Source organism: Callionymus lyra, chromosome 8, assembly GCF_982586985.1.
Source record: "Callionymus lyra chromosome 8, fCalLyr1.hap1.1, whole genome shotgun sequence".
Classification (NCBI taxonomy): Eukaryota; Metazoa; Chordata; class Actinopteri; order Syngnathiformes; family Callionymidae; genus Callionymus; species Callionymus lyra.
The window spans coordinates 1,812,203-1,835,862 of record NC_141825.1 but is presented as its reverse complement, the minus strand read 5'-3'; the positions used below and the strand labels follow the sequence as shown (position 1 = coordinate 1,835,862).

Sequence of the window (23,660 nt, the reverse complement as noted above, 5' to 3'; positions counted from 1 at the left end):
CCCAGAGAGAGAACTGGAGCTTCAGCCACAGATGGCCCTCATAAGCCCACAACTACCATCAGTGGATTTTGCTCTGAGGGAGCCTACCTGTAAAGAGGTTCGGGAGGTGGTGAAAGAAGCCAGGACTGCCTCAGCCCCAGGCCCTAGTGGAGTCCCATACACGGTGTACAAGCACTGCCCACAACTACTTTGTTACCTGTGGAAGATCCTGAGGGTGATCTGGCGCAGGGGAAATATTGCCAACCAGTGGAGGTGTGCTGAGGGTGTGTGGATCCCTAAGGAAGAGGATACCAGAGATATCTGTGAGTTTCGAACCATCTCACTGCTAAGTGTCGAAGGCAAGATTTTCTTCATTATTTTGTCAGGACGACTAACGGAGTTCCTTCTGAAAAACACGTTCGGAAGGGTGGAGTCTCCTGGAAAAGCTCTGGTTGGCTCTCATATACTGCTCTCTGGTTGGCTCTCATATACTGCTCTCTGGTTGGCTCTCATATACTGTTCTCTGGTTGGCTCTCATATACTGCTCTCTGGTTGGCTCTCATATACTGCTCTCTGGTTGGCTCTCATATACTGCTCTCTGGTTGGCTCTCATATACTGTTCTCTGGTTGGCTCGCATATACTGCTCTCTGGTTGTCTCTCACGCTGACCAATAGACGAAGAGAGACAATAGCGCGAACACAAGAAAATGGAGGATGTGTTTTGCTGTCATGCGTGAATGTTACTGTATAACAAGTTGAGATATCAATTTTAATTCGAAGTAACAACGCATCGACTTAAAACCAACAACTCGTTTTTGTGCAGTAGAATGTCGCTGAGCGCGAATTACGAGTCTGTTTCTCAGAAAAGGACCTTGTCGAGCATCCTCGGTAAGTTGACACTTTAATTCTCAACTAGATAAATATATATTAGTTCATGAGTGGAGAAGGAGGAAATATTAGATTTAGTTGTGACATGTATAGTCAGAATCTAAAATTAAATATGAATGAACGATATACTGCTGTGTACAGTGAAACGGCATTTCTCATGTAAGTTTCATATATTACAATTAAAAATAAATAAAAGTACATGTTAAGTACACGTATGTTAAGAGAAATTTTCTAATAAAACATGTTAAACAGCAACACGTCAAACTCGCCTTCCAATGCAATGGTCTACTATTGACTATTGTGTGAATGATATTGGTGCTGAAAATCAAATAAAGCACTATAAAACTTAAGTGTCTTTTATTTATTTTTTTCCCCAGCTGATCATGTTGTGAAGAAACCAAAGCAGGTGGATGAGAAGCAGCTTCAACAGGTTGCGATCCAGCTGTTGCAGCAGCAGCAGGACCTCAATAGTCTGCTCCAAGAGGCTGGGGTGAGTACGCTTTGAAACCATGCTGTTGTGATAACTCACCATTTACATTGTAATTGAGTAGTCTTCCTTCAAATGACAGTAAACCAGGTAATCTTGCAGTCACAGTTGCTTCTTGACTCACTTGATCAGAGACTACCAACACAATTGTGTCATTGTGTCAAAAGAACACTTACTTAAGTGCCTGTATTATGATCCTCAGTGTTGGATTTTACTTCTCCGTAGCAGCTTACCTGATATTTTGAAGATTACTGTGGAATTTATTACTACACCATTGTTTGTATTTTTATATAAATGTTTTTTATCCACCTGTTAGTACCCAAAATGTAGTTTATGTAGTACCCAAATAGGAGTGTGACTGCATATTCTGGGGGGTGGGGGAATAAAAAGAAGTATAAATTAAAGGGACATATGCATCTTGTTGAAACTGTAGTAGAGAGTTTGATTTAATACGCTAGTCATGTTGCATGTCTTTAGAACATATTGTGCATTCATTTTGTATAGGTAACACTCTACAGATTATTAATATCTTTTTTAAATACATTTTCAAGGATCTGAGTCAATCTACTAACGGCAGTCTCACTAGTGATGCCAAGCATGGAGCATTTGAGAAAATCCCAAATGTTATTTCATGTTCTATGATGGGTGAGTGTGGAATGTTTTCTCCAGGTCTAAACAATTACAAGAATATTTTTTAACCACTTAAGTGTAATGGAGCAATGAACAAACAAATTAAATGTAGATTTTTCCTTGACAGTGTCTGATTTGAGGCATCAGGCTGCAAAGCTCGGTGTCCCAGTTGCAGCACTGTCTGTGAAAACTATTCTGGGAAGACTGAAGGAGATCATCGACGAGAGAGAAGACAAAAGTAGACCTGTCCTCACCTCGTCTCAAAGAGTAAATATTTTATTGTGACTACATTGGACAAGAAAACAAGTTCATTTAGGCTAGTTTAAGTGATGAATATTAAATATTTTACCTAACATAAAGATAATACCAGTGACCAAGATCTTCTCTTCTAATAAAAACACTTAACTTGCAGGTTAAGCTATGTGAGCTAATGGAGTTCAGCAGAGATTTTCTCTCACAAGGAGCGTTCTCCCCCAAACTTCTGTGGAAAGAGTACAGGCAGGGGCAGGTCTTGTATGCAGACAAAAAACACAGATAATTTACACATAGCTACAAACGTATGGTATTTATTTGCAGGAGGAACCACACCTGGAAGTGGTTCACTGTCTTCACAGCCACAATGTTCTCACTGTGAAGGAGATTCTGGAGAGGTTTGACTAGTTGAATATTCAGTGGGTTGAAACTGATCTGCCTTCTTATCTCTCTAGTGATGAAGGTGTGAAGGGGTGGCTGGTCTCTCGTTTGAAGGATCTTTGTTGTTTGGTTCCCCTGCAGGAGGAGGACAAGAAGGTGCAGCATCTGCTGATGTCAAGTACGGATGTTATTGTAAAATGTTCTGTTAGAGCTAAAATAAACTGGCAAATACTCAATTAAATGTATTAATTAATTATTATTCCCCCCCCCACTAGCAACTTAAAAAATCGATCTTGGACCTCTCATCAGTATTTGTCTGTTGTGTCTACAAAACTCCCCTTTAATTGTAATACTTGCATTAGAAAATTAGCTTAAGCTCCGTTCACTGAAAAATCTTGTTTCCCCCAAACACAATCACTCTACTGTGATTGGTAAAGCATCTGGGTTTGTCAGCGTCAATAATCCTGGAACTCTTCAGCTTCAAAGGACTTATAAAAATAAAACTGGGCCGTTTTTACGACAGGAAGAGGAGCAAAACCCATAATTATGATATAATGGGCTCTGCTCTCGTAACCTCTTGTTCGCCAAGATTGCTGACGGGAAAGAACTTTATAAATAAATAACTTCAAAACATCGCTCATGTTGAGGAACTTAGTGCATATTGGAGAGGAAGGCTTCAACATTTGAAAGATGTGAGTGAGGATAGTTGGGTTCTCGTATCAGTTGCCCTTTAATCACACACAAAAGTCACTATATTTTATTATTTATCACACAAACCTATAGAAAAACAACACTAAACTGCAATAAAAGTGTGAAATAAAATAAAATAAAATTTAGTTACAGACAATAATGAAACAATCAAACCCACCATGTAAACGTATATTTTTTTCGTGTCAGGAAGTCAAAAATACATGACAAATAAAAGTATGATTTAATTAAACACTTCCAATATAAAAGACGAGTAAATCAGTCAAGGTACTGTAAATAAATGCATCAACTAAATTTGAATAATAATATTGTATCAATATTGCTACATACAAACTTTGCCGACCTCTGTACTAGAAAACATCATCACAAAGTAATATTGTCTTTGGTTTATTGGGGAAATTGTCTTTCATCTTTTATCAATTCTGAAAATTATTCAGCTCTGGTTGGAGTTTTGGTGGAAACTGGCTTCTCAAGAGATGAATCGACAGCAGCCGACAAGAAGCTGGTTCCAATGTGCCGCTCAATCCTGGACAACATGCTCTTCTGTAAGTCTAATCGCTTTAAATACATTTCCTCAAAACTGTTTTTATTTTGATGTCCATTTAAAAATGGAATTAAGTCGATTTTCTTTCTCCTCGTTCTCTGCAGGGCTGATGGAAGGCGTAAACACAAATTCCATGCCGGAGCCTACAAAATCCGGAGCTAAACTCTGGTGCCTGCTTTGGGTTTTATTAACAACCGTGAAGCCTGGACTGAAACATGTTTTTAATGTGTTTAACTTTAGGTCTGAGATCTACGATGCTTCTTTGTGTGAAGCTGCAGTGTCTCCAGATGCTCTGAAGAATTTCTTCATGCACTCTCTCACACAGACACTCACCTACAAGCCTCGACTCACAGGTAAAAGTTAACTAACTAATCTAGGTAGTATAAATCCACAAACTGGTTTCTGTCTTGTAACTACAACCCAGCTCACTTTCATCAGTGTCGGACGCCGTCTTGCAGCAGAACCAGTGGACTTTCCCAAAAGCCAGTCGCTTATTGACATCTGTTTTCTGTAAGGTGAGTTTTCCCAGTCACCAGTCATCTGTCATTTAATTCAGTTATAAGAGATTTTAGGACTTCAGAATGCTGTAGAGCTACTATCACCGGCGGCTCTGGGAAATAGGCCTGGTCTAGCTCACAGTAATGACTTTTCATTCGAATCAATCAGGTGCAAATTCAAGTTCTGCTGATCAAACCAATGTTTATGTTTCTTGCTGAGAGCCAATGGAACTTGAAACCTGAAATTCATTTTCACTTTTTTTTTTCTAGTTAAAACTGTACTATTACTAAGATGTGTACATTACCCTCACGTGTGGTTTAACTTGACAGCTTGCTGTGGTCTTCGACGTGCAACAGTTGCTGCGTCACCTGCAGCAGGTTTTGGAGACTCACGAGGTGAACTGGAAAAATGTGCTTTGCTTCCTCTCCACTCTGCTGGTTTACAACCACTCTGCCCAGTGCTTCCTAAAAGGTATAGAAACTCGCTTGTGAAGCAAGTGTGTTGTTTTTCGTTCCCTAACTTATTTCTTATCTTTTTTCAGAGATGCTGTCCAGACTTCTGACCTCTGCATTTGAAAGCTACGACCTCGAGAACATGATTACTGCTTTTCTGCTGGCTCGCCAGGCCGCTCTGGAGGGTCCAGCCATATTTCTGTCCTACAGTGAGTGGTTCAAGGTGGGTTACCTCTTTATTGATGACTCTCCTCATACATCCTGGATGAAGATCTCTGAAACCTCACAGGTATCTTTTGGTGGAGCCAACAGCTTCCATGCGAGCTCCAAGAAGTCCCTGGTCTTTCTGCTGAAGTTCCTGTCCGACTTAGTTCCATTTGAACCTCCTCAGTACTTGAAGGTGAATGAAATGATGTTGGATTAATTTGTTTGTTCATCCATTTTTCTATCCATCCATTTGTCCTTTCATCACTCCATACTTCATCCATTTCTCCAGCAATGCATATCGAATATTTTCGTTCTCTTCTCTCTCAGGTTCACATCCTGCACCCTCCTTATGTTACCATGAAGCACCGAAGCCTCCTCATGGACTACGTCTCTCTGGCTAAGACCCGACTGGCTGATCTGAAGGTGACTGAACAACGTCAGTTCTCTGAATGCTTTCTCATGTCTTATTCACTCTGCAGGAGTCTGTGGAGATGAGTCTCTACGAGGGCGTCTTCAATTCTGGCGAAACGCAGGAGCAGGTAACAGCAGGACACCAAGTGCTGACACTAAATGTTGCCATTTTATACAGCTTGCTTCTTATGTAAAGACTGTCACAAATCATTTTAGCCCATTTCTGTGAAACCTAAAAATCAAATTTCTGTGTATTATTTGATCAAATATGGTCAACACTGGAACTGATAAAACAAAACAAAAGCTGGTTCACTTCCAGATTTGGGGGTCCAACTTGCAGCCTTCTATGGAGTTTGTATGTCCCCCCCCTCGTGTTTTGTGGGTTTACTTGGGGCACTCCGGTTTCCTCCAACAGTCCAAAAACATACAGAGATTGATTGGGAAATGTTCCGTAGGTGTGAGTGTTTATGTTGTATGTCTTTGTGTGCCCTGTGGCAGACTGGAAACATGTTGAGAGTGTTCCCGCCTCTCGACCAAAGAAGCTGGGATAGGCTCCAGCTTCTATACCTGTAAAATATTTTTTTTACAAAATAAACATTATTAACTGTATTATTTTTATTAACTCACAGCTTGGTTAGAATTAATCTTTTGCCCCGACACAAAAATAAGACCGTCCCAAAAATGTTTTTTCTCCAGGCTGAGGAGGACGTAGAGAAGGCCATGGCTGTATTTGAGACTACTGGACGGATCTCTTCGACCATCATGGAAGCCAGGTGTGTCACAGTTTTTAAAACATGAGGTCATTTCTTGTGAAAATATCAGGAAGTCATCAAACGCAAACTCTCATCTACAGTATTTTCCGGAGGCCTTATTTCCTTAATACATTTCTTCCAGCTCTGTTAAAATCACGACTTGTGAGTATTCCACTTGATTTCCTCACTTGGGGTAACAACACATTGTTAACTCTGACCTGCTTTACTTTCAGTTGCCTGTAAAACCAGACGTTCGGATGAGTTTCATCAAGTCTCTAGAGAAGTACGAATCAGAAGAATCCAATTAAATGAATTCAGAATATGTGTGTTTTAATAAATGTTTAAAAGATATTTGTCCCACTGTGGGGAAATGTTTTTGTCACAGGAGCAACTTTACATAAAAAACAAACCTACAATCCACACATTAAATGATAACTAAAAAATAATACAAATGCGGCAGTTTTCAATGTTTTCAAATGTATAAAGGCAACACATAAACATTGCAGTTGTTTTGATTCAATTCAATTCAATTTTATTTAAAGTTTCTTATCATAACAAAGTTATCTCAAGACACTATACAGTTGAAGTAAGACTATAGTTGATTAAGGAAAAACAGATCCCAGCAATTCAACCATGATTGCATCATCTCTTCTACCACAAAGAATTTGAACTATTTGACATATTGACTACAATAACAAACTTTCACTCTTATTCTTTAAGGATTTAATTGTTCACAAGTCGGTGTCCAGGGGCATCATGTACCAAAAGTGCATGCGCTCATATTTCCACGGCAAAGTTAATATGTATCAAGAATGAAAAGACCCTCAAAACGTGAAGGTGGTGTATGTACATATTTACTTCTCAGATCCATGTCAGGACAGAAGTTCACATCAGAGACACATTAACGATCCCAACATTGATTAAATATAGGTTAATGGCTCTTACTTATCTAGCGCTTTTCTATCCAAGGTGCTTAACTCTAAGTTACACATTCACCCATTCACACACACAATCACACACTGATGGGAGTAGGCTGCGATGCAGCGCGCCAGCTCAATCATCAGGAGCAATCAAAATCTCGTCTCGGAGGTGGGATTGAACGTGCAACTTCTCAGGCCACAATCCAACCACTCTACCACTCTACACGGGTCTGCAGTTAAATGAGAGGATATTAAATTATTTACAAACATGTTTTTCATTCTGATCCTTGTTGATTATGAAAACATGTTTGTTTTAAACTGCATGTTTTTATTAGCTGTTTCACACAATTCAGAAAAGAATGCACGGATTATAGGCTATTTTTTATAAAACGATGAACAAAATGATCCGCATCTTCTTAGTACATGAGGCCCCTGGTGTTTGTAGATGCTTGAGTAAGAAGGTCATTTCTGTTTTCAGGATTTAGAATAAACATTTTTTCAAGGAAACGACTAAAACAAAGTAGTAAAATGATTTTTTTTTAAACATTTCTGAAGTCACTGATTTTTGTTTTCTTTGGTCTTCAGAGCGGGCAAAATTCCAGCAGCTCAGTATTCATCATACATAGAATTGTGTGAAAAATTGAGACGTCATGATGGTGAGTGTTATCTGGGATAAACGGTTTAAGATGGTGACGAGTGTGTCCAGGTTCTCGTTTCTTCGATTTTTTTTATTTTTTATTTTTATTTATTTTTTAAATGGAGGCAACTAATAACAAAACCCCTCTTTTCTCGCATGACTCGCATGTTTCAAATGTTAAATCTTTCCTCTCCAAGATGCAGTAATTCCTCATCATGATGATGTTTTGAAGTTACTTTACAAGTTCTCCCGTGTCTGTGAACAAGAGGTTACTTGAGGGTCTCATCCTCCACGCAGCTGTGATCACACCCGCTTTGTTTATACAAAGAGTCCATTGGATGTGTTGACCTCTGGGATTGATGACCCCTATATAAGTCCAACATCAATTTAAGATCAAGTCCACACATTAGTTGCCCTTTAACTTGATTGTGTGACATTAGTGGGAGGGGAAATTTTGTGGGGATGAAGTCTGAAAAAAACAGAATTACTGGTTAATTAAATAAAGTTCCACTGTTGTTTCCACAGGAGGTTCAGCATATGGGAGTTCTCCTGATGATCCTCTGCAGATTATTTATCTTCAGCTACAGGAGCTCAGAGGACTGATACAGGAAAGTGATGGAGGTTTGTCACACAGTCCCAGAATTCTTTCATCTCTCCCTGCTCTGGTGCATGCTCTCAAATTAGAGACTAAATATTATAATATCAAGTGATGTTTTTTGTTCATACTTCCTATGTTAGCTGCCTCTGACACCCTGTGACTGTGACTCCTCAAATCTGCAGAGATGTCGGCTCAGCTCTCCAGGGTAGCTCACACGCTTGGCGCCCAGTTCCCAGATCTACGTGACGACTCGTTGGGACAGAGAGTCATCAAGCTGTCCACTGACTCGACTTCGTCCTCGGAGCTACAGTTCCAGGTGATTACTGTTTTTTTTCTCTGTCCCTGAATAAATGTTGAGCCGTCTTCTCTTTCTGACCTCCTCAGGTGGTTGATATGATCCTGAGAGTATTTTGCCAGTGTCTGTTAGATTCTTCCCAGACACAACCTCCTGATAAGTGAGTCCTTGACCCTCAGATGAGCCTCTGGCATGATAATTGCGGACACACTTAACCTTTGTGTCTGGAACTTGACGGAGAGGAACATCTTTAGTCATCTGAATATTTCTGCAGGCAGAGTACTTGGGCCTCCACATTTGTGAGTGTCCTGCTGAGCAACAATCGGCTACTCTCCAGCTTCCTGCACAGACTCTGGTATCTTCTTCATCACCAGGTAAAGTTTTTGCTTTCCGTCAGCAAAAGCTCGCCCATTGTAATTGGCTCTTGTATTGTATAGTTTTATTTAAACTTTTAAAATGTCTTGATATAACTCTGTTATAATTTGTCAATTTGAAAACAATTGGATTCATTAAAAGGGATCATCACTGAAGACGTCCCACCTTCTGGGTCTGGCAGCACTCCTGGTCCACCTTAACGTCAACATGTCCCACAATCCTCTGGTCCAGCTGTCTCCATCCAAGCTGCCTGTTCCAGTCTCCATTATTGAGGCTCTCACTGCTGCCTTGATCTGCTGCACACGTGCCGACATGATTTTCTGCATCAGGTCAGTGCCAATGTGTCTATATTATATTATATCTATATATTGTGTCTCCATTTCTATGTAAAAACAATAATATCAAATTATAATACATTATATTAATATCGGATACAATTCTTAATCTCAATGCTTGAACTTGAAATTTTAATTTATGTAATTCTAAGAGACGACAAACAAACAGGCAGTAGATATGTTCACTAGTCATGATAAATAAATAAAATGTTTAATGTAAATAATATGTTAAACAAATGCACTTCCAATATGGCTATGTAGTTGACAGTCGAGTGATTTTCTCCCCCTGCAACCTAAAACTAACTTTCACATTAACCTAATTAAAAACACAAAGAAACAATCCAAGTGTGTCTGGTTAGGTCTTTTGCATCTGGAAACTGACCAAAAACCTTAAAAAGACCCACAAAAATATCAGTCAAGAGTCCAGAGAAGGAACCTTGGATGCTTTGAGTAGCAAGCCGACTGAGGTTGAAAGCGAAGATCAAGCACAGACTTACTAACGAATTAGCACCATCTACAAACATCTTTATATATTTATTTTTGGAAAATAACAGCCACAATGTATTGTAGGTCTGTGAAGGAATGATGAGTCAATACCTCCAAACAACAGAAGGGTCCTTAAAGCATCAGTATGCCAGTGACAGACTTTATGCACTTTCAATAATTCATGCACAGATTCATGATTTGTAACATATTTCTTCACCTTGCAAATTTAATTTTTAAGATACGTAATTTTTACGTAAAGTTTTTTCTTAGATTGTTATTGCATGTAGGTATGTTAAAATTGTGTTCGATTGTGTTTTTTTATGTTTAGCCTTTAACTGAACACCTCTTACAATTTGTCAAAAAGGGGTTCTTCTATTCTTTTTATTTTATTTTATTTTCTATTATCATACCATCACCAGTGACAAATGGACAGGAAATAATACAATCACATGGTGTGTTCATCCTGTGCTGATTTATCCATTATCCAACAACGTTTTTTCAGTAATTGCTTAAGTAAAGTTTAAGCTTAGTTATTGTTGTTGTGGTACATAAAATATTGGACCCGATAGCTACCCTGCCAAGAGCTCACAATAACACTGTCGCAAGGAAAAACTGGCTCTTGGAGGCAGACACCTTGGATGGACCAGGCTCCAGGCATTAAGTCTCCTTCCCAACTGATCAGGCCAATACTAATCCTTTATACAATGAAAGGAATGTATAGCTATAGCATGAAAGAGACTGGACCAAGCACTGACATTTTACAAATGAAATAAATGGACTATCAATCTTTCATGGGGCAATAAGACCAGGTCAAATATATAAGAAAAGAGTGTATTATATATTTTATATACTATCAATATTGCATGTGTACATTATTTTTTATTCTATTTAATTTTCTCTTTTTTACAATGTAATTTTATAATTTTAATATTTGTTGTTTATTGATTGTTTTAATATGCAAGAGTTTGCCCAGAAATACTGTCTTATCTAATATTTTATGCTTCTGTGTTTTGATTTGAACTATGTATGTTTATTCACTTCCTGATATCTTTATTGATGTTCTTGCAGGTTTTGTTTGGCTGCTGTGTGTTATGGAATGTGTCGGGGAGCGTCTTCATCTCAGCATCAGAGCTATGTTCCAATCCCCAGCTACAAGAAGGTTTATACCTTGTTTAGTTAGAATATTATGACTTGTAGCTAAAACATGTATTTAACCTTAAATGAGTGTTTTGATTCATGCATGTCTTTAGTGAAGATTGATAACCAGAGTTGTTGTACTTTTTCTCCAGCTGCTCTACCTCATCCCCAGGCTGCTGCCTGAGTGCAGACAGTCTTCTCCTGCTGAGTCAGTGGTGGAGTACCTAAATGGGAGCTTGGACATGTGGAGTAGCGCCACAGACGGCAGCAACACCTGGAGGAGAACAGCTCTGAGTCTGTGGAGACATCCTCTTTTCCGTCAGCTACGACGTGATCCCCAGTATCAGGTACAGACGAAGATTCTGGTGCATTCTGATTCATCATACCTGACTGTCGCTTGTCCAGTTGTCTGTCACAGAGTGGCTGTCCAGTGAGCTCCAAGTGTCCAGGAGTGAAGATGCACTGACTGACCCAGAACGGTGAGAGAAGATGCACCCAAACTCCTCTTCACATTGTGGTGTGATCTGTTGATGTGCAACTCTGCCACCTGTCTAGTGTCTTTTGTCAATGATTTATTTTTTGGGAAGCTTAAAAAAATAATTAGTTGGTTTAGAGCTGACCTAGTTTGTAGATGCTTAACTTAGATGGATGATGAGATCTTAAAATATGAATGGTTAGTTAAATATCAAGTTTAAGGTCAATTTAAATGTTCTTGAGCCACCTCAAGCTGTAGAACTGCCCACTGCTGTTTTCAAATCAGCTTTTTGCATTCTGGTCATTGAGAAGCTGCTTCTGTGTGCATCGCAGGTTGGAGTATCATCAGTGGGCGTGTCTTGACCACTACCTGTTGAGTAGAGAGGAGGAGGGGGGCTGTGGAGGCGACACAAGGAGACTCATTGCTTACCTGCTGAATGCTGTCATGGAGCATCAGCTGAGGTTTAAAAGACTTTTGCTTGTGTTTTTTAAGAAGTTTCTCTTTAGCTCTCCCATGCCTCTCACCATCTGTCTTAATAGCAGACACAGTCTTCAGAAATCCAACACGTGTCTTTCAGACATTCTTTGCAGATTACAGGTGAGTTTTACACTTTAAGATCCCAGTTGACAAGTCAATGTCCAGGTGTTTGTAGCTACTGTAGTTGGCCTTGAAACATTCCTGAACTGGAGGTTAATTAATATGTATTATAAGGATTTAAGTGAGACTCAGACATGCAAAAAACTAGTCTTCTAACTAGGGCTGTGTTAGATGAATTCTGACGAAAATTACACACTGGACAAATCTTGAATTACATTTTCCAGCTTTGGTACATTTTGACTCCAAGCGGTTTTCTTTAAATCATTTCCAGCACAAAAGAACACTTGCAAACAAGTGTCAAATCAATCACTGCCTTTTAACTTATAAATGTGTGTACTTGTGTGTGTGTATATATATATATATATAAGTACTACCATAGCATTTTGGTCAGTGCCTAGGTTTGGGTATTGAACTTCAAACTAAAATAAAACCACTTTCCACTCTATAATGCTCCACACTTGTGCAACAACGGTCACTGTCTCCCTCCCTCCCACCCGGTGAACTCATTGTTACTGCATCATTATAAAACGCTTGTTTTGGAATTTCAAAAACTTGACTCAAGTGCGAAAGAATCTTTTCTGTGTTTATGGGTTCCTACTGGTAATATTTTAGAAGCCACTGTAATGACTGTTATTTAAGTACATTTTGTTAATCTTCTATACGTGTTCCACATGGTGTAACTGAAGGTGTTTGCAGGATTTGCTCGTTGATGTGGAGATTGGTGGCCTCTACTGCAGACGTCCAGAAACCTCTGATATCTCTGACTTTTTGTTTGAGCTGGTGTGTCAGAGGTTGTCGGTCACAGATAACATGAGCTTTGCTCTTGTTTTTAATACTTGGAACAGGTATATATATAGATGTGTATATATATATCTATATATATGCACACACACAGCTTCCTCAGGGTGTGACGCCTGTGTGTGTGTGCAGGGTTCTTCTGGCTCTGCCGTCAGTTTGTTTCATCAAAGCGGTGACCATCGGTGGGAGGTTGTCTCTGGACTGTAACAGCCTGATCAAGCACATCAACCTGCACCAGGTGAGACCTCACTGACGAGTGACTCTCTCCATCTGACTGCTGCTGTTCTTCAGAGGAGGGTGTGTGAGGGTGGACTGTCCGTCCATGTGACACGTCACTTCCTGAAGGTGAGAGTGGCTCTTCCTCTTCATGAGTCTTGTTGTGTATCTAACTTATTGTTGCTCTGCAGGGCTTGTTGTGTGCTAGCGCTCGCTGTGGATACTCGGAGTTCAATAAGTGCTGGTCTCAGATCGGCCTGCAGTGCCCCCTGCTCCTGGTCTCCACAATTGTTTGTTTCTCTTCACATTACGGTTACGTTGATTCTTAAAGATTAACTAATGAAGTGTGTGTGCAGTTGTGGTGGGATCGGCTCTCTGCTGTGGTCAAGAGTCAGCTTGTGTGTAATGGAAATGATCTTCCAGAGCAGCTGCAGCTTCTGTCCTCCACTCATGAGTGGGCCTGCAGGTACCAGAACTGTAGTTTAAATCTCTCAGCTTCTTTTTTATGTTTGTATGTCTATGTGTATGTGCGTGTCTGTAATTTTGTTTTCGTATGTTTGCGTGTCTGTTTGTATATATTTGTATATGTGTTTTAAATCTGTGTGTTTGTATGTCAGTGTGTAAGTATGTAATAGTTATTTGTTAAGTGCCTTGTGACCAGGGTCACAAAGTGCTTGAACAATCAAAAGAAATACACAGTTAAAAATACATACAAATTAAAAAAAACTCTAAGGCCGAGACATAAGACAAACACAAGGGTCCCACAAGATTGAGAGAAAGCCTGCACAAATAAAAAGGTCTTAATATGTTTCTTGAAGGAGTCAGTAGACTCCATCAAACACAGAGGGAGAGGAAGATCGATCCATAGTTCCATCCATCCGATTGATAGTTCAAATGAGAAGATGCAAAAGCAAGGATTATAGACTCCAGATTGTGTTGTGACACCATTTTCCTAAATTTAGAGATATTTCTCAGTTTTGGCCAGTTTTTTGTGTGTGTGTTTGTACCTCTGTTTATATGTCTGTTTTTTTATACTTGTTTGTTGATGTTTGTATGGCTGTGAATCTGCATTTGGGCTTGGTAAAAAATGTTTTAGATTCTACTTCATTATAATATTAATAATTTTAGCAGGAGATTGATTATCACACATACAAACACCTCAGTTACCATTGAGACCGTTGTTGTACAAATGTGTGCCCTTCCTTTTAAATGATGAGGAAAAATGAAGTACATTGTACAGTTAAGCCATTTTTATTATTCAAGAGCAGATTCCGAATCAAAATTAAATTAATTGAATCAGAACCTTATAAATGGGAAACTGGCCATGACACCAAGCCCTAGTTTGTGTATGCTTGTTTGTGTGGTTTTAGAGTACGCACTGTTATTTGCTAATGCGTCTGTTTGTGCATTTGTTTGTATCTAAATTTGTGTCTGTGTTTCTTTGTTGTCTTGTGTGCTTTTTTTTATTTTTTATTATGCATGTGTGTCTTTACTTTTGTGTGTGTGTGTGTGAATGTGTGCATTTTTGTGTCTGCATGAGCATGTGGATATGTGTCTTATTTTGTCTGTTGATGTGGTGCTGGTGTTGTGTATTTCTAGTGTGAGTAAGGGTGAGATCCTCCAGATGCCGCCAGCATCATCTCTCATGTTAGCAGCGGCTCTGTATGCAGCGTGGAGGAGGAGACCGGACGACATCAGCTCCACTCTGAGCCTGCTACGACTTGAAAAAGAGGACAAACACCGAGAGGTCAGTAGATGACCACAACTGATCATCATCATCAGCTCATGTCCAGCTGAGCTGAAGTCGATCTGCAGGTGCTAGTGTACCTGCTGTTCCTAGCCGTGAACACCTACCTGTCCGCTACCCTCCACCATCAGGTGACTCAAAATCTTCCATGTGTTGTGATGTGAGGAGCTGATTTAATCGTTGACTGAGCAATCTGTTGTCATGTTGTGTAGGAGAGTCCACATTGCTCTCAGAGTTTATGCTCACAAGTCCTGACTCGACTGCTAGACTCCTCTGATTGGCTGCTGATCTTCAAACAAAATGGTACCAACTAAGACATGACAGCAACAGATGGTGTGATGTGATGAAGTTTTTCTTTACTGCAGTACCTGCGGCATACAAACCTGTTACCATGCTATCATCAGACGCACTTTATCGGCTGATGCCCTGGGCCTTTTTCAGGTGAGGATCTCTGCCGCTTCACGGCTCCAGGTCTCTTCTAACCCGTGTTTGTGTAGCTTGTTGCTGCAGCAGAACTCTGTGCAGCTCCTCAGAGCATCTAGCTGTCCAGGGTTTCTTCTCACTGCCTTGCCGTGTTACCTCAGTCTGCTGCAGCTGTTCCTGGACGAGCCACTGCACAGTCACACTCAGGTGAAGACACAATGGTGACGGACTCTTGTGATGTGAAAATGATAAATGTGTCCATGTCTCACAGGTCCTCAGTGGAGCCAAACATTTCCTCCTCAAGTGTGTCACCCACATGTCTGCTGCTGACTCCCCTTCCTCTGTACAGCTTGCTCAGGTACACAAAACACACAGAGGCAAGCAACTCTTGACGTCCACTATCCTGCTATCATCATTATAATGTCCTCTGTTGCAGCTGGAGTCCTTGTGTGCTGGTCTGGACCCTGAAGTTGGGGCAGCTTTGTCTGCTGCCCAGCAAAAGCCTTCAAATCTGAGTCCAGAGATGGACTTTCTCTGAAAGTTGTTTTTGAGTGTCTGTTAAGAAGTTACTTTTATTTACAAACTGTACACTGTACACATAATATACTTAAAAACAAGTTGACCAAAATGTATCCTTGCTCTGGTTCTGTCCGCTTCAGTCGGTCCAGTGTTGACAAGACGTCTCATTAGTGTACCCCCCACCACCGTCATCTGTCCTGCTGAGTCAGCTCTGTGCTCAGCAGGCTGGAGTAAGACGTCCGCTGCTGCCCACTGGGCTTGCCGGTGTCGACCTGGACCAGGGGGTGGACCATGGACATGTGCACATTCAGGTTGTGGGCTTTCTCGAAACGTTTGGAACACATCAGACACGCGAACTCCAGGTCAGCCTCTGCCTTGTGTTTGGTCATGTGGTATTTGAGGGACGCTCGCTGCCGACATTGGAAGCCACAAATCTCACACCTGCAGAGGGACAGAGGATTTGAGGACTGTGATGAAGAAGGAAAGTTCTGGACCATGTCTGGTACTCACTGCAGGGGTTTGGCTCCAGAGTGTCTCAACTGATGCACCAACAGATGTTTCCTCTGTTTGAAGGTCTGACCGCACTGATCACAGATGTAGTTCCTTTCCTCTGTGAACACAAGGGGTCACTGTCTCCACCTCTACATTTGTGTGTTTTTTTGTACCTGTGTGTATAAGCTTGATGTGTCTTTGCAGGTATCTGTCGATCATAAAAACTTTGTTGCAGCCTGGATGTGGACATGGACGCTCTCGCACCTCCTCGTGATGCTCCTTGATGTGTTTCTGAAGAAGAGGAAGTCAGACTACAAACAAAGGATATTCTAAGAGAGAAATGCTGAGTCAGCACAAGAACATGTAGAATTTCTGACCTTGAGTCCATCTGGAGCTCTGTAGACGGCACTGCAGCCCTGGTGAGGACACTTGTAGATGTTGGGCAGCTCCTCTCTGACCACAGCGACATCATCAGTTAGAACCTTGCCTGGCCGGACCAGAACCATCTTCTTACCCTTTGGTCTTGAACTTCTTCTTCCAGCCGGGTTTGGGTCCGGGCTTCTTTCTGACTTTGGGTTCTTGCTGTGTCTTCGGACAGTTTACCAGGTGAGACCTGCAGAGGTTCAACAAAACTCAAGGTCCACTCAGGTGGTTACAGAAGGACTCACCTTTTCGCTGACAATGTCTTTAACACCTCGTCCTCAGAACAGCTTGCAGGTTTACTCTTCTCGTCTTCAGACGCCGCTCTATCCACACACACACACATACGTAAAGGTTTAGCAGCTGCAGGTGTAAACCAGCTGATGAAGACGGCAAAGAAAAGACTAACCGGTCAGAGAGGTCACTGTCTGCCTGGAGCTTGTCCCGTCGACCAGTAGTGACTCCAGAAGAGAAAACTAAGAAAAAAAGAACTTAAATCGGACTACACACAAGATTTCCAATGTGCTTGGACTATCTGTTTAAGCATGAATGGCAAATAAAAACCTTGAACTACAAGTCATTTGACACCTGCAGCTCTAGACTTTGTACTTGTTTCCTCTCATCTCTAACCTTGTTTCCTCTTCTAAAAACGTATTTCCTCTCGTCTTTAAACGGGTACCCTTTTGTCCCTTAACTTGTTTTCTGCTCTTACCTGGTTTCATCTTTTCCCTTCCTTGATTTCCACTTCTCTTAACATGTTTCCTCTCATCCCCTTCCCTTTTTTCCTCTCATCTCTAAACATATTTTCTGCTCTTATCTTGCCTCGTTTCCTCTTGTCCCCAAGCTTTTTTCCCTCTCTTCCTTAACCTTGTTTTGTCTCCTTGTTGTCCAACCTTGTTTCCTCTCTTCCCCAATCTTGTTTTGTCTCCTTGTTGTCCAACCTTGTTTCCTCTCTTCCCCAATCTTGTTTTGTCTCCTTGTTGTCCAACCTTGTTTCCTCTCTTCCCCAATCTTGTTTTGTCTCCTTGTTGTCCAACCTTGTTTCCTCTCTTCCCCAATCTTGTTTTGTCTCCTTGTTGTCCAACATTGTTTCCTCTCTTCCCTAATCTTGTTTTGTCTCCTTGTTGTCCAACCTTGTTTCCGCTCTTCCCTAATCTTGTTTTGTCTCCTTGTTGTCCAACCTTGTTTCCTCTCTTCCCTAATCTTGTTTTGTCTCCTTGTTGTCCAACCTTGTTTCCTCTCTTCCCTAACCCAATGATGTATGAAACACAGGAGTGGAAAGGTTTGTCTCTCACCATCTCTGGTGGTCCAGGGGACTTCACTATTTTCTGGGACTGCAGCTGGACTGAAGTGGACTTTATTTTCCACTAGAGACTTCTTCTTCATCGACTCATCTTCCTCCTTGTCTACTTCACACATTGTCTCGCTGCCACTCTCCCGCTCTTTTGCTTTTGCTCCAGCGCTCATCCTCCACTGAAGCTTCAGTAGTGACACGTCTGAGCACTGGGCGTCCATGGTGTACCTGTGCCCATCTACGCACCCCCAGATGGCCCTGACGGAGCCGAAGCACCGGCCGTGTAGCACCTCCTTCAGATCAGGGCAGGATCGACAAGCCAGGCCGTGGTGGTGGGCCCAGGAGACCAGACTGTGGAGACACTTGGAGTCCGAGGAAATTCTGGGCGAGGCTGAAGGAGACAAGGCAGGTCAGCAAATGTCCAGGTCTGCCTCATGTATGTCAGTAACCTTCATGTTCAGAGGTCAGGGACGTAGCGATGCTCGACTGCTTACTGGAACACAAACGTTCTTGTTAGCCGTGATGATGCCACCAAGGTTTCATAGTTAAAATCACCTGCTGTTGTTTCCTGTCTCCACCAGGGGGATGTTGACCCTATGTAGGAAACGTGTGAGAATGTTGTGGCACTTGTAGAACTTGGCGTGACACTTCTTGCAGATGTACTCTGACAGATGTGGGTCTTTGTCCAGCTGCACTCCCACCAGCTGCTGGAAGTCTGTGTGGAACAGGAGGTCGGAGTGGACCTCGGCGTCCAACTCCTCCTCAGAGACCCCCGCTGGGTTCTCCGGCAGGGTTTTGAAGGCGTGGCGCAGACTTCTTGGGGAGAACCTCCCGTGACAGAGTCTGCAGACAGCAGGGGAGCCTTGACCTTTAGCAGGAAACACAAATATGGAACATGTAATGACAAATGTCTCAACTTTTGTTTTGTCTACCTGTTCCTTTACTTGGACTTGTTATGCCACCACATTTCCTCACTAGCCCCAGCTTGTTTCTTCCCACTGACAAAACTGAAGCCAAAGTGACTCAGTTTTTTTTTTACATCAGCTGGATTAAAAAGGTTGACTCTTTTATGAGTGCAAATATGTTGATACACAGCAAATATGGAAGAACATTCCTGAACCTTTTGAATGAACAGATCTCGTGTCGGTTTGACTCACCCGAGGACGTTGACTTGTTCTGGAGATCTGCAGAATCATTGAGACTCACGGTGGCTTTGCCTCTAGATGTCTTGTGCTCAACACTGAGAGACTCGCACAGTCTGGTTCGTCTGGTCCCCTTCCTCATCCTCGCCACAGTGGCAAACCAAGATCCTGCAGGAGGATTTAAAGACGTCACCTCAAACTCTTCTGCCGCAGCCCAAGTCCCTTTTAGCAAATTATTTACAACACTACATGCTTTATTATCTTCCTCCTCACCTTGGCAGACCAACATGAACATAAACTTTATTGTAAATGGATGAAGTTGGGCACCGTGGTATTACCAGGAAACATACAAGCTAACTCTTTAAGTCACAAATCAGGTGCCACACTCTGGGTAGCTGTCTGCCTTTAGCACAACGCCCGCATACATCAATAAGAAAGCTGAAAACCCCAGAGATCTCCTGGGAACAGCAGGACCTGAAGCTCTGCGAGGAAGCAGTAAGAAATATCCTTCCTTCTCTCAATCAATCTGAAGAGAGCCGCAGGTTCGTGGTTGCTTGTGGGGCCGGATTGTTCAGAATGACGGCTGCTCAGATCAGGGGTGGGGAGGTCTTTTAACTACTTACTTGCTATTGATCTTTTGATGCTGGAGAACCTCCTGAAATGAAAATGTCTTATGTTGGTGCTAAGGGCCTTCATTTACCAAGCCCTTCTCTCTCTCTTCTTCTTCTCTACCTCCCCTGGAGTACCTCCAGAACCGGTTGCTGGATCCAGGGTGCCCTTCACCTGCATAACACGGCCTAGGAGTCATGATTATGTCTGAACCCTGCTGTACCTGCTCTACACTCTTCTCTCTTCTCTCCATCACCATGATCTCTCTCTCCCCTCCCAACTGGTCACAACTAGTCTGGTTTTGTTCTGCGACTGTTTGTCATAATCTCCAATACGTTGTTATTTGTGTTATTTAAACTTTAAAATGTCTTGAGACAGCTTGAGTATGACGCAACTATTCTAACAACTTTTGAAAATCCCGATGCGAATAAAGAGCGACTCATACAAATGATGAAAACGTTTAGTAGCGATCATGAGTAAATCTATCCGTGAGCGGATGCTAGCTCTGGCGCTAACATCTCCTGAAAGGACGTTACCGTGGAGATGGATACGGTCCTGAAACCAGATCTTCAGCGCTGACTCGGTCCGAGAGGAAACAATATCAGAAAGATAAAACGATTTGGACTCAGTCTCCAGACCTGAGGCGCTGTCGCTGATGTAAACATTATAACCCGGAAGTGGAAAGGGACGCGAGTAGCGCTGCAAGTCATGGCGCCACCTGGCGGATTTCACTAGTAATGACTACATTTGGCGATAATAAACTTAAAATAAGATTATAATTTAGAAGTCATATGTAGTGATATGTCACATCAAAATAAAAGTAGCCTTGTTTTTCTCTCATGAAAATTATTTTCATAATGCCAGTTAATTTAACTTAAGTGGTGGAAATGGAAATGAAGAGAAGAAATGAACTCCAAAAATAAAAAGTCCAGAACCGAAGGAGTGCAGCATAGACCTTGTCATCTTTAATACAAGCCATGTACAGTTAGAGAGAAAACACTAGATGAACAAAAAAAAATGACAAATATATAAAAAAAAGTAAACATTACAAGAAAAAAAATGTCATCCAAACATAAATGTCTATCTTGTTACAGGGAGTGAACGAATGTGAATGATTGGGAGGAAATGAGTGAATAAATGGAGGAAGAAAGTATGTACACAAAATCTTCATCCGAGTTAAAAGAATTTGTCCCTTTTACGCATCATTTGGAACAAATAATGATTTTTTTGGGGAAACTCTTAAACATTGTCCATATATGAAAATAGCACATCACACAATACTGAAGTTTCTTTGCCAGTCTGGAGATAAAATATTGCATCACTTTTGTAAGTCCCAGCAGTCCGAGGGAACTGTGTTGACAGACGATTAAAAAAAAAATACTTTTATTGAACAAACTGGCCATTGACACACACACACCGACACGCACACAACTCATCAAGATTTCATCTGATAATATGAAGACACAGAATGCAAAATGTGAGTAAACTTAAAAATAAAAACCATAAAAATTGGGATTAAAAAGTCAATTTGACTTTATCTTGAATGTTATTGTCTTTCTGGGTCTTTCTTCGAGCTAACCGACCATTTTATAATAGTTCCCGAAAATAATAATAATAATAGTTAATGACATACCTGATTATCTTATACTTTCTCTGCACAATCTCTAAAAAATCCGTTGCTTTGCTTAAAATCTGCAACTTAATAAAAACACTTCCAAAAAATACCAAAATGTTTTAATTCCATTAACAATCAGGTTAATCCACATCTTTCATCTTTAATTAACGTCAACACGTTTGGATCCCAAAATCTGCACTTTTTATCCCTTAGACGACGATGGTGTTGTTCAGATCCGAGGCCTGAGGTTATTGCGAGTTCACTTACTGATCCATCATGATGTCAGACAAATATTACAATATTTATAATAATTGAAAGAAGCCATCATCTAAATTTAATTGTCAAATTATCTGTATATAATCTGGACTGGACTTCTCTTTTCTCAAAATTCTCGCACTGATCAACGATCCAATCACAACATGACACTAAAATGGCACCTAAATCTGTGTAAGTGTGTGGTCTTCACTCTCACGTTCACCATCCCTTCTCAATAGCCGTCTTTAGCACGTCACTCACAATCCTGCAAAGAGCTGGACCCACTAGGTCTGGTCCCCAGGCCCCCGTTTCCTCTGAGTCGTTTAACAAATAGAACTGGACAGGAAAATGCGACATCAGCAGAGTCTCTGATGTGTGTGGAATTACAATTGGCATTAATGTGTGCGTGTGTGTGTGTGCGCGAGTGTGTGTGTGATTGTGTTCCGAGCCTCTGCATCTCCTTAGAAGATTTTTCCTTTCTTCTTGTTCTTCTCCATCGTCCTGCACACACACACATCAAAACCAGATTAATCCACAGAGTTTTCAGAGTCGATCGTAAAACATTGTTGTGAGTGAGACGGACTTGGAAGCGTCCAGTTTCTGCTGCTCCAGTATTCTCTGCTGGGTGTCCCAGTTGGCCTTCTCATCCTCGAACACCCGTCTCTTCTCCTCCAGCTCCTTGTACTGAGCCTCCAGGTTCCTCTTCATCTGCTCGTGGCGTCGCTCCAGCTGCAAACGTCACACACACACACACTCGGCTCAGAATCAGAATCCGACGCTACATTCGACCCACAACGTTTGATTGACCCTTAATTAGACCCTTAATATTGCCTTTCAATGGTCGGATCTTCTCAAAGGTTCATTCTATCTGAAAGACTAAAACCTCTTCTGAAGGCAGAGATATTGTGCTCAGAAGGTCATTACGGTTAGCTTGAAAAAAAGGGACAAAAACTATTTTGAACAGTTCTAGAGAAATTACATGAAAACTAAAGCCCTCTTTAAGTAGTCGTGAAGCTCACCTCGGCCTCCGAGTCCTTCAGCTTCTGCTTCTTCTCCTTCACCTTCATCTCAAACACCTGTTCCATCTCGGCCTCCATCTTCTTCATCTTCATCACATGCTCACGTCGCTCCTCCTCCATCTGAGCCAGCGGACTCCTGCGAAAACCCAAGCACAGCCCAGGTCACCGAGGTGATCCGGGGGGAAAGCAAGAGCAAGAGTCTCTCTGGTCCTACTTGGTCAGCTGTCCCTTGGACTTGCTGTTGTCCACGCCGTTGCAGGTTACGGCGGCCAGCTTCTTGCTGCGGTAGTTCTCGTAGTGGACGTTGTTGGTGACGTCCTTCAGGTCCTGCATGTGAGTCCTGCGGAGCAGAGGAAGCGTCAGGCCGACACCCGGAGAGTGTGAGTGAGCGTCAGCGGGGACCTCACCGGATCAACATGTTGCGCAGCACCGTGAAGTCGCAGTGTTCTCCGTTCTCCACTGAAACACAAGGACATGCCACATGAGCTGCTGCAGAGCGTAGCGTTGATGGAGCTCACCTTCATGCAACACTACTAGTCGTGATGGCAAACAACATTTCTCTAATGCGAGTAATTTTTAAAACAACGACACAAGACTGTGACCATTTAGAAACCATGGAACGACGTCAAACCACGCCCTCAGGGAGCTTAAGCTAGCTTCTCTTGAACCTGCAGAGACGCCTGAACAACCAGGAGGTTTGAGTGAAGTCGACTCTGGATAGAAACGAAAGAAAGTCGGCTTCTTAAGTAACGATATTTAAGTATTTCTAATAATCAACTTCTACCATATTTAAACAGCTAGAAGTAAATAGAAAGAACTTTTTTGATCCCTTGATTCACATTGTACTCATTTGTAATTGAACTTTTTTAATAGTTAAAACAAAATTGATATAATATACAGAGTAGTATAATAAATGGTCCATCAAATTTTTAAATATATATACATGTATAAGTATATCTTTAATATATTTTTAACCATGTTCATTGATCATTTCTTCTTCACACAATATTAATATTTTAATCGATTCGACTCTTGTTCTTCTCCGAACGCCACTGAGATACATTATT

The 23,660-nt window shown here is 41.5% G+C and overlaps 3 protein-coding genes across 6 annotated transcripts in view; 1 reads left to right on the top strand and 2 right to left on the bottom strand.

The window, feature by feature from the left end:
• Nucleotides 1-693: 693 nt before the first annotated feature.
• Nucleotides 694-15,773, top strand: fanca (FA complementation group A). Of its 3 annotated transcripts, none has more exons than XM_087798212.1 (42): nucleotides 694-867; nucleotides 1,245-1,357; nucleotides 1,906-1,999; nucleotides 2,112-2,251; nucleotides 2,397-2,492; nucleotides 2,561-2,634; nucleotides 2,692-2,795; nucleotides 3,763-3,870; nucleotides 3,974-4,037; nucleotides 4,110-4,222; nucleotides 4,308-4,384; nucleotides 4,697-4,838; nucleotides 4,909-5,042; nucleotides 5,109-5,219; nucleotides 5,354-5,449; nucleotides 5,506-5,565; nucleotides 6,134-6,210; nucleotides 6,291-6,351; nucleotides 6,423-6,472; nucleotides 7,695-7,765; nucleotides 8,272-8,367; nucleotides 8,527-8,660; nucleotides 8,729-8,799; nucleotides 8,914-9,013; nucleotides 9,156-9,343; nucleotides 10,904-10,994; nucleotides 11,125-11,319; nucleotides 11,378-11,451; nucleotides 11,780-11,908; nucleotides 11,990-12,044; nucleotides 12,741-12,889; nucleotides 12,975-13,080; nucleotides 13,134-13,187; nucleotides 13,250-13,348; nucleotides 13,415-13,524; nucleotides 14,658-14,805; nucleotides 14,874-14,936; nucleotides 15,018-15,108; nucleotides 15,171-15,246; nucleotides 15,303-15,435; nucleotides 15,500-15,586; nucleotides 15,665-15,773. In XM_087798212.1, exons 1-42 carry the CDS (start codon nucleotides 807-809, stop codon nucleotides 15,764-15,766), a joined length of 4,197 nt encoding a protein of 1,398 aa, XP_087654338.1. In that variant the 5' UTR covers nucleotides 694-806; the 3' UTR covers nucleotides 15,767-15,773. The 3 variants fall into 3 exon arrangements, with proteins under 3 accessions (XP_087654338.1, XP_087654337.1, XP_087654336.1); XM_087798211.1 differs by having other exon boundaries at nucleotides 11,987-12,044; XM_087798210.1 differs by having other exon boundaries at nucleotides 11,780-12,044.
• Nucleotides 15,774-15,795: 22 nt separating this feature from the next.
• znf276 (zinc finger protein 276) lies at nucleotides 15,796-20,364 on the bottom strand. Its single transcript, XM_087798213.1, has 12 exons — nucleotides 20,241-20,364; nucleotides 19,111-19,263; nucleotides 18,509-18,821; nucleotides 18,403-18,446; nucleotides 17,955-18,344; nucleotides 17,069-17,135; nucleotides 16,908-16,985; nucleotides 16,754-16,852; nucleotides 16,617-16,692; nucleotides 16,413-16,530; nucleotides 16,258-16,357; nucleotides 15,796-16,188 (listed from the first exon to the last, which is right to left on the bottom strand). The coding sequence occupies exons 2-12, from the start codon at nucleotides 19,235-19,237 to the stop codon at nucleotides 15,936-15,938; spliced, it is 1,665 nt and encodes a 554-aa protein (XP_087654339.1). The 5' UTR covers nucleotides 19,238-19,263; nucleotides 20,241-20,364; the 3' UTR covers nucleotides 15,796-15,935.
• A 283-nt stretch (nucleotides 20,365-20,647) lies between these two features.
• LOC148072653 (septin-7-like) overlaps nucleotides 20,648-23,660 on the bottom strand; it is a 33,839-nt gene continuing 30,826 nt past the window's right edge. For both annotated transcript variants that reach the window (XM_087798214.1, XM_087798215.1), the window contains exons 9-13: nucleotides 23,001-23,052; nucleotides 22,808-22,933; nucleotides 22,594-22,729; nucleotides 22,158-22,303; nucleotides 20,648-22,075 (exon numbers count right to left, since the gene is read on the bottom strand). In XM_087798214.1, coding sequence (XP_087654340.1) covers nucleotides 22,036-22,075; nucleotides 22,158-22,303; nucleotides 22,594-22,729; nucleotides 22,808-22,933; nucleotides 23,001-23,052 — 500 coding nt within the window. In that variant the 3' untranslated portion in view covers nucleotides 20,648-22,035. The remainder of the gene's footprint in view (nucleotides 22,076-22,157; nucleotides 22,304-22,593; nucleotides 22,730-22,807; nucleotides 22,934-23,000; nucleotides 23,053-23,660) is intronic.